The 14,111-nt window shown below is 39.6% G+C and overlaps 1 protein-coding gene across 1 annotated transcript in view; it reads right to left on the bottom strand.

Moving 5' to 3' along the window:
• SLC25A43 (solute carrier family 25 member 43) overlaps positions 1-14,111 on the bottom strand; it is a 172,569-nt gene that overhangs the window by 24,614 nt on the left and 133,844 nt on the right. Inside the window, exon 4 of the mRNA XM_053699182.1 lies at positions 9,209-9,343. Within this exon, the coding sequence (XP_053555157.1) occupies positions 9,209-9,343 (135 nt within the window). The remainder of the gene's footprint in view (positions 1-9,208; positions 9,344-14,111) is intronic.

The following is a 14,111-nucleotide window of genomic DNA, read 5'->3' as shown; positions in this document are numbered from 1 at the left end:
GTGGGCTGAAGGGCTAGATAAGAATCTATAATCTTTGATTCCCTGACTTCTGTCAGAAAAATCTTTATGGACAAGGAGTCTATTATGGATCCCCAGAAAATGACTCTTGTGTCTGGAATTAGGGAACTCTTCCCCAAATGTACCTTCCATCCGGGAGTTCTCAGGAAAGATAACACTAAGTCGGAGTGGGATCTTGCTTGTTGAAAAAATGGTGCCTTGCTTGTTGAAAAAATGGTGCCTGGACTAGAATGTCGTCTAGATAAGACGCCACCCCAATGCCCCGTGACCGGAGTACCGCCAACAGAAAACCCCAGAATCCTTGTGACGATTCTGGAAGCGGTGCCACGACTGGAAGAGTTTGTCCTGGAAGGCAAATCTTAGGAACCTGTGATGATAATAGAGACATGTAGGTACGCGTCCTTTAAATTCACAGTTGTCAGGAACTGACCCTCCTGGATTAAGGAAATAATGGAACGAAAAGTTTCCATCTTGAAAGACGGAACCTTGAGAAATTTGTTTAGACTCTTTAGTTCTAAAAGTGGTCTGAAGGTTCTCTCCCTTTTTTGGAACCACAAACCCTGACCCTGTTCTGGGACGGGAACAATCAGTCCCAGGGCAGAGAGGTCTCCTACACAATGTAAGAACGCCTCTCCATTGTCTGGTCTGCAGATAAACTTGAAAAAAGAAAAACTGCTTCTGGGAGGAAAACTCTTGAACTCTAATTTGTATCCCTGAGACACTATCTTTATTGCCCAGGGATCCTGATTGTCCTGAACCCAAGCCTGAACGAAGAAGGAAGTCTGGCCCCTACCAGATCCGGACCCGGATCTGGGGCATGCCCTTCATGCTGTATTCAACAGCAGGCTTCTTGGATTGTTTTCCAAGACTGGTTGGGTTTCCGAGAATGTTTAGATTGAGAAATAGAAAGAATTTCCCTTGAAAATGCTAAGGGAATGAAAATTGATTTGTCGTCCCTTTTTGCTTGCTTTTCTCATCCTGAGGAAGGAGATGACCCTTACCTCCCGAGGAATCAGAATAATTTCCTTCAGGTCAGGTCCAAACAAGGTCTTCCCCTTGTAAGGAATCGCTAGAAGCTTAGACTTAGATGATACGTCCGCAGATCACGTCTTTAACCATAAGGCTCTGCGGGCCAGGATAGAGAAAACCAAACTCTCAGCTGCCAGTGTAAAAGTCTGCAGGGAAGCGTCCGCAATAAAGGTATTAGCTAACTTAAGAGCTTTTTCCTGTCTTGGGTCTCCTCCAAGGAAGTCTCAATCCTGAGAGCCTCAGACAGAGCATCAAATCAATACATTGCCGCATTAGTGACGGTATCAAGGCAAGCAGCTGGCTGCCCTAGCTGACCCTGGAGAACATAAATCTTTTTAAGTAACCCCTCTAACGTCTTATCCATAGAGACTTTGAAAGCACAACTATCCTCTAAGGGATAGTAGCTCCCTTGGCTAAGGTGGAAAAGACCCCTTCCATTTTAGGAACTGTTTGCCAAGCCTCCTTAAAAGAGTCAGTTATGAGAAAACATTTACTTAAAAATAGGAGAGGGAGAAAAGGGAATGCCTGGTCTCTCCCATTCCTTAATAACTATCTCTGATGCTCGCTTTGGCACAGGAATTACGTCTGAGTAAGAAGGGACTCACAGTCGTCTAAAGTAAGCAAAACCTCCCTGAGCAACAGGCGGAGGTGTTCTAGCTTGAACCTAAAAGTTACAACCTCCGTGTCAGTCAGAGGCAATGAACTTTCTGAATCTGAAATGTGGCCTTCAGATGGAACCTCAATACCCTCCTCCTCAGGTCCTAGGGAGGGTACTACCGAGATTGCCACCATTGCATCAGAAACCTCACTTACAACCTGTTAGGCTTTCCCCTTACGCTTGCCTTGCAGCATTGGGAAAGCAGACAACGCATCAGAAATTGTGAAAGACATGAGCTCAGCTATGTCTTTTAAGGTAACTCCAGCAGCGCTAGAGTAGAAGTACAGGGCACTGCTTGAGCAGTCATTAAAGTTTGGGACGTCTGGGGAAAAAACTGCAGCATACCCTGAATTTCAACAGTATAATTCATCCGAGCCTGAGAATACTCTCTCAGATAACCCGAAGTATCTTCCACTTTCAGGTAACAGTGAAGAACAGTCAGAATAGCAACCACTGATCGATCACCCTAGATGATTGAAAATAATTCCTCAAGTAATGTTCTCTACCACGTGGGAAAAAAACACATAATGCCATAAATGCAGAGCAACTCCGGGAGGAGTGTTAGAGGAATTGCAGGATACTGCATGTGGACCAAAAAATGTTGTGGCCTATAGGAGAAAAAGTTAATAGGCTCCTAAATAGCAAACTCCCTAAAGGGAGTAGGTTCAGAAAAAAAAAAGAAAATTTAGTAATAAAAATTAACACACAAAAAAAGTTACTGTTTCTTTAAATTTTAAAAAGTAACCTATTTCTGTATGCAGAGGCAAGATAAACAAGCAGCCAACATTGCTGTTCCTAGACCTTGCCACAACATTTCTAGTGCAGCAAGTCCAGATGGAATTAGCATGGAACTGCAGGGCACTGCATGTGTGATAGGAAAAATAATGTATACGTCTTTAAGTAACCTGCTTCACATATGGCAGAGTAAATAAATAAAGACATAACCAGTTGCTAGTAAAAACTAACATATATCAAGTGATATTCTCCTGGAATGATAAAGAGTAACTTATCTTTATTATTACAAGGGCAGACATAGCTAAACATGTATGACAAAAATCATCAGTACTGTTAAACTCTGTCCATAAATCAGCTTGACCCCGCTGAAGTGTTAGACAGCCTTCCTGAACTTATCATAGTGCAGTTAGAATCACAAGCATTTAAACAATCATTCCTGCGTAACTCCCGAAAACCGGAAGTGTTAGAAATGTTTCCTGTACTTAGGCTCTAATGTAAGCGTGTAAACGATATTGCAACTCTACGCCTCAGTAAACCTAACTGAGGTCTCAGGCAGCCCATCTGCTCCGCAAACAATCCGGATTTGTAGTACTGGCCGGTATTAAAGGTACTGTTCTTTCCGATAACGAAAGATTAGGCAGAGTGGTGCGCAACACATTGGCGCCACACAAAAAACTCTGCCCATCTCCCGGTCGCCATTAATATCTTAATGCGCCGGGAGACCAACAACAGACCGCTCTAGTCACAAACCCCGTGGCTGTCACGCTGAGCCTGCAATACTAGCCTGAATCAACGTGCAATGAACTGGGCAGCTGTCCGTCCCAGATATACAGTATACACGGCACATTATGCTAACATTCTTAGTCACAACTACACTGTTAAGACTCCATGTATTGGGAAGCTGTCAGTCCTAGACCACTCTCATATTGAGCCCGTCATCTTATTAGCAATAACCCAGTTGGTTATTAATAAACCGGAGGAGAGCCAATGAATCACATACAGACCCATGTGTCCAACGTGTCCCCTAAAATGTCTAGGAGAATTAACACCCAATTTAATGAGGAATTTTTAAAATTTAAAAGTGTCTAACCTTTTTCTGAGATTACGGTCACCCCCCAGAAAGAAAGTCAGCACTTACCTCATTTTCTGCCTGACAGCTAGGCAGATCACAGGTTTAAGAGGTCCTCTCCCTCCTATGGACCTGTTGATAAAAAAAGGCATATTGAGTAATCCATCACCTCAGACTAAGGCATACAGGGCAGCAAATATATGGGAGGCACAGTGAGAATTATGTCCCACAAGTTCACATTGCTCTAAAGCCACCAAAAGCTCTACTGTAGAGACTGATATGGACTACGGCTACACCCTAGAACAAAGCAGCACAATCTGGCACTACTTTAAAAATGATAAACTCTTGATAGAAGAATCTAATCTAACACCTCACTTTACCTCTTCCTATCACTAACGTAGGCAAAGAGAATGACTGGGGTGGGAGGGAAGGGAGGAGCTATATATAGCAGCTCTGCTGTGGTGCTCTTTGCCTCCTCCTGCTGACCAGGAGGTGAATATCCCACATGTAAGGATGAAATCCGTGGACTCATCGAATCTTTAAAAAGAAATAAACCGATAGGATAGGGAAAAGGGCTTAATCCCCAGTGCCTGTACATAAACTGACATAAAAACTGCACCCTCTATACACAGAGTATGTGCCCCATAATAAAGAGCCCCAAATTGAGCCTCAAATTAAGTAACCAAGTGCTCACTTTCCTCTGAGTCTTTTTCCTGTTATCCTCAGAATAAAAAGAAGTCAGCTCTTACCTTAAATCTGCCCGACAGCAGGACAGTCCAGCAGGATAGCCCTGTGGAAGATGATGAAGCCTGAGTTAACAATTGCTTAGGCTATCAGGATTAGGGCAGCATAAATATATGGGAGGCGCAGTGAGAATTATGTCCCACAAGTTCCCATTGCTTTAAAGCCACCAAAAGCCCTACTGAAGAGACTGATCTGGACTACAGCTACACCCTAGAACAAAGCAGCACAATCTTGCACTACTTTAAAAATAATAAACTCTTGATTGAAGAAGCTATACTAACACCTCACTTTACCTCTTCCTATCACTAACGTAGGCAAAGAGAATGACTGGAGTGGGAGGGAAGGGAGGAGCTATTTAACAGCTCTGCTGTGGTGCTCTTTGCCTTCTCCTGCTGACCAGGAGGTGCAATTCCCACAAGTAAGGATGATGATCCGTGGACTCATCGTATCTTTAAAAATAAATAATACTGATTAACCCCTAAACGAGATAACCCCCACACTGCAAACTACCCTTACCCTACTTAACTTAATTAAAGTTAGTAAGTACCAACTATTGGGTTTTAGCGATAGGAATTTTTTTTTTTTTGAGTGAGGGGTTAGGGTTGGCAAAAGTGCTTAAAGGGACACTGAACCCAAATGTTTTCTTTCGTGATTCAGATAGAGCATGACATTTTAAGCAACTTTCTAATTTACTCCTATTATCAAATTTTCTTCATTATTTTGGTATCTTTATTTGAAATGCAAGAATGTAAGTTTAGATGCCGGACCATTTTTGGTTAACAACCTGGGTTGTTCTTGCTGATTGGTGAATAAATTCATCCACCAATAAAAAAGTGCTGTCCAGAGACTGAACCAAAAAACCCAGTAGATGCCTTCGTTTTCAAATAAAGATAGCAAGAGAACAAAGAAAAATTGATAATAGGAGTAAATTAGAAAGATGTTTAAAATTGCCTGCTCTATCTGAATCACAAAAAAAATGGTTTCAGTGTCCCTTTAAATTTAGGGCATTTTTTTTTTAGGATAGGGCTTTTTATTTTAATTTTTAACGAAAGAGCTATATCACTGATGCCCTTTTTAGGGCATCTTTTTTAGGATAGGTTTATTTTAGGATAGGTTTATTTTAAGATAGGTTTCTATTTGGGGATGGGGTTACTTTGGTTTTAGAAAAGTGATTTGTTTTATGCAAAATAGGTAATCACTTCAACAAGGGCATTGCCCTACAAATGCCATTTTCAGGGCAATTTTTAGACTAGGTTTTAGTGTTAGTTTAGGGTTTTATTTTAGGAGTGGACTTTTTTTAGTTTTAGTATAGGCCTTACTGGTTGTTTTTTTCTTCTTTTGTTGTTTTTTGTGATGCTAGTGTTTTTTTTTATTTTTCTTGTAATGGTAGTTTTTTTGTTTTTTTTAACTTAGGGGGTTAGGGTTCCACTTGCTGTAAAAATGAAATTACGCGATCATCAATGCAATCACATGATTTCCAGTCCAGGATTGGATCATGGGGGACTGCCTACACTGCAGCTATTTTATTTTGCATTTTTTTTTTTTTAAATTAAAAGAATTGTTTATATAAATTTGCTATAAAAGTTAGTAGCCATACACTTAAAATTAAAAACAATTACAATAATAGGAATTGTACAATAAGATACACATAAATGATACATTACATATACATGTATCAAAATACAATTAGGAAGGTTTTTTGTTTTTTTTTATTAGCAAGGTAGATCACAGACATGACTTAGAGATAGGTATTTGGTGGGAGTTTGCTGGGCGTTCCAGGGGGCAGCCTGCATTTTATTGGGAAAACATCGCCAGTAGTGCAATATACAGTTGTGCTCATAAGTTTACATACCCTGGCAGAATTTATGATTTCTTGGCCATTTTTCAGAGAATATGAATGATAACACAAAAACTTTTCTTTCACTCATGGTTAGTGTTTGGCTGAAGCCATTTATGATCAATCAACTGTGTTTACTCTTTTTAAATCATAATGACAACAGAAACTACCCAAATGACCCTGATCAAAAGTTTACATACCCTGGTGATTTTGGCCTGATAACATGCCCACAAGTTGACACAAAGGGGTTTGAATGGCTATTAAAGGTAACCATCCTCACCTGTGATCTGTTTTCTTGTAATTAGTGTGTGTGTGTATAAAAGGTCAATGAGTTTCTGGACTCCTGACAGACCCTTGCATCTTTCATCCAGTGCTGCACTGATGATTCTGGATTTTGAGTCATGGGGAAAGCAAAAGAATTGTCAAAGGATCTGCGGGAAAAGGTAGTTGAACTGTATAAAACAGGAAAGGGATATAAAAAGATATCCAAGGAATTGAGAATGCAAATCAGCAGTGTTCAAACTCTAATAAAGAAGTGGAAAATGAGGGGTTTTGTTGAAACCAAACCACGGTCAGGTAGACCAACTAAAATTTCAGCCACAACTGCCAGGAAAATTGTTCGGGATGCAAAGACAAACCCACAAATAACTTCAGGTGAAATACAGGACATGTGGTGTGGCTGTTTCAAGATGCAAAATAAGTAGGCACTTGAAGAAAGATGGGCTGCATGGTTGAGTCGCCAGAAGAAAATCCATTACTACGCAAAAGCCACAAAGTACCCGCTTACAATACGCCAAACAGCACAGAGACAAGCCTCAAACCTTCTGGCACAAAGTCATTTGGAGTGATGAGACCAAAATTTAGCTTTTTGGCCACAACCATAAACGCTACATTTGGAGAGGAGTTAACAAGGCCTATGATGAAAGGTAGACCATTCCTACTGTGAAACACGGAGGTGGATCGCTGATGTTTTGGGGATGTGTGAGCTACAAAGGCACAGGAAATTTGGTCAGAATTGATGGCAAGATGAATGCAGTATGTTATCAAACAGAACACCTCATTTTCCACTTCTTGATTAGAGTTTGAACACTGCTGATTTGTATTCTCAATTCCTTGGATATCTTTGTATATCCCTTTCCTGTTTTATACAGTTCAACTACCTTTTTCCCACAGATCCTTTGACAATTCTTTTTCTTTCCCCATGATTCAGAATCCAGAAACGTCAGTGCAGCACTGGATGAAAGATGCAAGGGTCTGTCAGGAGTCCAGAAACTCATTGACCTTTTATAAACACACACTAATTACAAGAAAACAGATCACAGGTGAGGATGGTTACCTTTAATAGCCATTCAAACCCATTTGTGTTAACTTTTGTGCATGTTATCAGGCCAAAATCACCAGGGTATGTAAACTTTTGATCAGGGTCATTTGGGTAGTTTCTGTTGTCATTATGATTTAAAAAGAGTAAACACAGTTGATTGATAATAAATGGCTTCAGCCAAACACTAACCATGAGTGAAAGAAAAGTTTTTATGTTATCATTCATATTCTCTGAAAAATGGCCAAGAAATCATAAATTCTGCCAGGGTATGTAAACTTATGAGCACAACTGTATTCCAAGGGTACAGGTTTTCAACCATATTTGTCTCACCACCTTTTCCGTTGGGAGATTTTTCATTGCTAGGCAGTTAGTGTAGGTTTAGCTGCACTTAGGTTAAGTATGTAATATTGTCTGTGCTGTGTAGGAACACTTCGAATACAGCCCCTCCTGATATTACAGACGAGTGGCCATGTTGGCAGACTTTTGCAAAAGCCACAATCCCTATTATTTCTTATGAGAGACACAGCACCACTTATTGGCACTTCACGGTTCAGCCCCATTTTTTGGAATATATCGGCATACCCACGGACTGCAAGCCTTACAAACCCAAACAGGCAGTTTCTCATTGGTCTGTCAATGTTATGAATACCAGGACCTTAGTGTCACTATTTAAAACAGCTAAAGGTAGAGATGAATAAAGACCTACATTGAATGGGGGGAAATGCAGTTATTATTGTTTAAATTGATGTTTTAAACAAGCTTTACTCCTGAGTTTCTTTGCAGTTATATATCCACGCAGAGGCATAACTAGAAACCACAGGGCCCAGGTGCAAGAATCTAAGAAGGCCCCCCCCACCTCAAAAAAAAAGTGAATTTGATACATATCTTTTTCTTTTCTTTTGTTTTAACATTTAACACAGAAAAAAATGTGAATCAGATTACATGTCTGCAAAAGGAGGTACCCTGTGCCCACAGTGTGAGATGGTCTGACTCCCTATTACTGTATATAGTGACACTGTTTAACCCACCAGTACTGTATATAGTGAGTGACACAGTCTGTAATCTGCCGGTGAGATGGCTGGCCTGACCCTACCCGCCCCAGTACTTTATAAAGTGACCACAGTAGTCAGTGACATAGTCCAGCCCCCCCCCGTACTGTATATAGTGGTACTTTATAGTGACACTGTTTACCCCCTCCCCCCATGCAGTAGTAACAAGGTCTGCTGGTTCCACAAACACACACACACACACACACACATAAACACCAATGGGTAAAACAGAAAGACTAACCCCTGTAGTCAGAGACACTAGTGAAGCATCATGTCACACTCACATGATATCAGTACAGGCAGTGGAAGGTCAATGTTTTTTTTTTGTTTTTTTAAGCTGGGCCCCCACTTTTAGGGGCCCAGTCGCAATTGTGACCTCTGCACCCCCTGTAGTTTCGCCCATGTATCCATGATATGACCTATGTGTTTAAATATTATACAGTATTGTATCAATATAGTTTATTTATAGGACACCAAGATATTCTACAATGATTTACAGTGTACGTTATGTGTAAATGATTTACCAATCCCAATGCATTATGGGTACATTACAGTTTGTAGTAGACACCTCCTGTCTTCCAGAAAGCCTGTTTTGTAATACCATAATTTTACAAGAATTTGCCCTGAGGCTAATTGCAGTCACTAGTAAAACTAGTAAAAATAGCTGTGTGGTATTATTACTGCATTTGTAACATCCATTACACGTTACAGGCGGTGCTGCAAGTAGTTACTTAGATATTAAATTCACCTTTATCAGGTTGGCAGTTAGTCCGTTCCACAAGCCAGTCACTCCCTTTGTCTTCACTATTTGTTTAAAACAATCCAACACCCCACTGAAGTGAACATCAACTCCTCCGCAGTGAGGAAGGACAAAGCTTTGCGCCTGGTTAAGTGAAAGATAAATATTGTAAATAAGATTGGTAAAGATTGGCAGCACTATTTATTTAACACCTTACAATTACAAGACAGTTCTATTGTGTTGCGATAGAATAACATATTAGTCTTAACGTTTTTAAAACAAATTAACATCCTTTTTACTGCAATTATTTTTCAACAGCCAAATTCCACCCACCATTTGCCTTGTTTGGAGCCATTCTGGGCTTTAGTCTTCAAGACTAGCGCCAGTCTTAAAGTTAGTATAAAATACATTTTATGGCAGATGCCATCTGATGAGGCCCACTAGGGACAGATATGTAGTAAAGTTAACCTTAACAAGTTAGTAGGGTGCATTTCCGGATGTGAGAATTAGAAATTGGCCAGTTTTCAATGCTAAATTACATGAAAAGAGAGCTAAATAAATAAATTAAATTATATTACAAAGTTGTTATATTAAGCATAACTTAACATTTTATATAAAAAACTCAAGCTGTTTACGGACCCTTTTAGTTCACTCATCTGTGGATCTCGAGCGTAATGTAATCAACCATCTTTAATGATAAAGTAATTTATAAATACACCATATTAAAATACAAAACATTTATATCTCATATTGAAATGTCACCACTACTATTGTCTGTTCTACAGTTAGGAAGTCAGGATTTATTTTCTCCACCCAGAGCTGGTTATTCCAGTTTGAAACCAGAAGTACAAGAACAGGCGCAGATACAAATGCTAAGCATGTGATCACTAAAGCTTATTCTAATAAGAGGAGATAAATCTGTGAGAAACATATCACACTAGCGCTTTTCAATAACAAGAGGCCAAACATGAGTGAAAAATGCAAGAAGAACAGCTACCTGCTATTCAAAATCAAGCACATTGCAGCAGCACATGTAACTGAAATGAATCCGCCGCTCTTGGTGATGCTGTGTCAGTAAACATTACATTACCACCTATTCAAAAAAATCTATATCTGGTTGTGTCAATTTGCTGAATTTCTTTTAAAATAGGGAATGCAATATGTGTATGGTGTGGCCCATATGGACCAGTATTATAGGTAGACACAGGTGCTCTCCAGCCACTCTTGGTTTGTGCTGTTTAGAAATCAAAATGATTAGAAATGAAAACATAAAAAAGTAAAATGTATTTATGAATAAATAGAACATTCTGCTATGTGAAGAACATTGGAATGTGAAATATTCATATTTTCATTTCAGGTTAGCACACTTGAGAATATGCGATCAGGTTTGCGCACAAGTAGTTTCCCCCCCCCCCCCCACACTTTTTTTCTCCATTGACTTCTATGGGGGAATACTTGGATTCACACGCAATATTCTAAGTTCGGCTTTTTGTGATCGTTGGGTTAGCATACAAGCAAAAACAGTTTACTTTGAACTTATAATACAAGTGCAACCCGATGCACACAAAAACTAAATGTATGCTTAGCAGATACATTCCTTTCTTTCCTGGCAGGGAGAGTCCACGACTTAATTTGTTACTGTTGGGAAATACAACACCTGGCCACTAGGTGGAGGCCAAGACACCACAGCCAAGGGCTTAAATATCCCTCCCACTTCCCCTATCCTCCCCGTCATTCAGTTGAGGGAACAAGGAAAAGTAGGAGAAACATCAGGGTAAAAAAGGTGCCAGAAGAAAATATAAAAATGGAGCCGCCCAAACAAAATATCTTACGTGGACGCTCCCTGCCAGGAAAGAAAGGAATTTATCTGGTAAGCATAAATTTTGTTTTCTTTCCATAAGGCAGGGAGAGTCCACAACTTCATTCCTTACTGTTGGGAAAACCATACCCAAGCTCCGGAGGACACTGAAGGAATAACGAGAGGGAACAAAAAGGAGGCGGACCCTTATCTGAGGGCACCACAGCCTGCAAAACCTTTCTCCCAAAAGCTACTTCAGCCGAAGCAAACACATCAAACTTGTAAAATTTAGAAAAAGTATGTAAGGAGGACCAGGTAGCCACCTTACAAATCTGTTCCATAGAGGCCTCATTCTTAAAAGCCCAGGAAGAAGCTACTGCTCTAGTGGAATGAGCCATAATCCTCTCAAGACCTTCTGACCCCTACGTTTACCTGCATAGATGAAAAACAAAGATGAAGATTGTCTGAACTCCTTAGTAGCCTGAAGGTAAAATTTCAAGGCACCAACCACATCTAGATTGTGAAGCAAATGTCCCTTCACCAGGGAAGGATTGGGACACAAGGAAGGAACAACAATCTCTTGATTAATGTTCCAATCTGACACCACCTTAGGAAGGAAACCTAATTTAGTACGTAAAAATGCCTTATAAGAGTGAAAAACAAGGTAAGGGGAATCAAACTGCAAGGCAGAAATCTCTGAGACTCTGCGAGCAGAGGCAATAGCTAACAGAAACTGAACCTTCCAGGATAACAGTTCAATGTCAATAGTATGCATTGGCTCAAACAGAGCCTGCTGCAACACACGAAGAACAAGGTTGAGACTCCAAGGCTGAGCCACCCTTCTAAACAAAGGCCTGACCCCTCCCCAAGTGACAAAAGGCAAAGAATGACTGGGAGGATAGCGGAAGTGGGAGGGATATTTAAGCCTTTGGCTGGGGTGTCTTTGCCTCCTCCTGGTGGCCAGGTGTTGTATTTCCCAACAGTAAGGAATGAAGTTGTGGACTCTTCCTCCTTATAGAAAGAAAACCTTACTTCCAGTGCAATTACCGGTTGAGCGGGAGCATTTAATAGCGCTCCACTCGTAATCTGGCCCAACATGGGGATATATTATTATAAGTATAAATAAATCTATCAGAATGCGCCAGAGGATATTACCACACAAGCTTATCTAAATTTAGGCGAGATCTCCCAACCAGATCTCTAAAGGATAGTTAAACAAATATGCCACAAGAGAAGCGCTGCACTCCCTGTTGCGGGTGAGTGTTGCTTAAGGTGGTGTCCACGCTATATATTAACGTATATCGATACAATAATATGTATATGTTATAAAAGTTTATATATAAAAAGAATAATAGGAAATAGCAATTATCAGTAAAAATATATTTAATTCCAACTTAAAAACTGTTAAAACCTGTTGTATACAACACACAAAAAAATAGTGATTGATGTACAATTCAATTCACAATTTTAAATATATGTCAATTCACAATTTTAAATATATGTCAATAAAATTTCAATAAAATATATAAAGAAATATGGTGTAGAGGTATAAATAGCTAACATACAGTTTAGAACAAACTTAAAGGTAAACAGAGAACAAAGTCTGTTGCCTGTGGTATTAGTCTTAGTAGATGGGTAAATGTGAATCTGTGCATATAATGTCCCAGAGAGAAGACTTCGAAGAGTGTATCCAATATGTGATCCTAAATAATGTAATATCCAAAATGTATGTGACAGTCCTTGTCCTGCTCGTATAATCCTCATACAGCAACTTGGTAAAAACATATTATATGAACTGGAACAGGGGGAACATCACCTCCTGTGACATCATACGCGTTTCATGCCTCTGGGGCACTTGTTCACTGATAGGGAACAGGTGGTGAAAGTGCTCTTTATGTACAGATTTCTGTCCAATGACATAACATCAATTAAAACACATTTCATTAACCCCTAAGTTCCTATCAAACACACAAATATCTTAGTTAGTATAGCCGCTCTATACAAAACCAACTACAAAAATATATGAGCACTGCAACATTAATTCTGTTCATTTGCCTCAATTTTATAGAACCATTATGCAATTATTCCATATTACCAAGAATAATAAAATATTAATTAAATAATATATATATTATAAAGAACCCAAGTATAAATATTGGTATATGATTTAATTGGACATCAAGACCTAATCCTCTTCTTTTCCCTGTCTCCACCCCGGGGATGTCTTGGTATAAAGTCTATGCCCTGTACTTTTAGAAGTGTATTATCAGAATTATGAAAATATCTGAAATGTTTGGCAATGGGCGTTTTTGACTCGGGGTCCTCTATGGACCTTAGATGTTCCATGACCCGGTCCTTCAAGGATCGTTTGGTACGTCCCACATATTGGATATTACATCCCTGACAAGTCAATAGGTAAATTACGTGTGTGCTATTACAATTTATAAAATATCTTATATCACTTACTTTACCTAGTGCTTCAGATCTGCAGGTATTACCCTGAATAATATGAGAGCACGTCTTGCATCGTGAGGCATTACATTTGTAACATCCCTTGCGTTTTTGTAACCATGTGTCATTGACAACTCTGGGCAGCATAGAGGGTGATAATATGTTTCTCAGAGTTTTTGCTTTACGTGACACGAATTTACAACCACCTTTTAGCACTTGATTTAATTTTTCATCATTCTCTAAAATTGGTAGACTCTTTTTGATTATTTTGCAAATTTTTCCATATTCCATACTATATGGTGTTACAAAAATTGGTACAGAGGAAAAGGGACTCTTATTACTCTCCTTTTTATCTCTTTTGTCTTTTTTGTAAGTGAGAAGTTCTGACCTGGGAACCTTATCTACTTCAATTTTTGCTTGTGTCAGAATTGTTTTTGGATAGCCCCGTGATTTTAATCGCTTCACGGTGTCTGCAGCGTGTTCTTCATAAGTATTTGGATCAGTACAGTTCCGTTTTACCCGAATGAGTTGGCTTTTGGGGATGGAGGCAAGAAGGTGTGATGGATGACAGGAGTCATATTTGAGAATACTGTTACCCGACGTGGGTTTACGGTATAGTTCAACCTGAATCACCTCACCAATAGGTCTAATGGTCACATCCAA

The sequence above is a fragment of the Bombina bombina genome, chromosome 1 (genome assembly GCF_027579735.1).
Source record: "Bombina bombina isolate aBomBom1 chromosome 1, aBomBom1.pri, whole genome shotgun sequence".
Classification (NCBI taxonomy): Eukaryota; Metazoa; Chordata; class Amphibia; order Anura; family Bombinatoridae; genus Bombina; species Bombina bombina.
The sequence above is the reverse complement of the archived record's forward strand: the minus strand, read 5'-3'. Positions and strand labels throughout refer to the sequence as shown.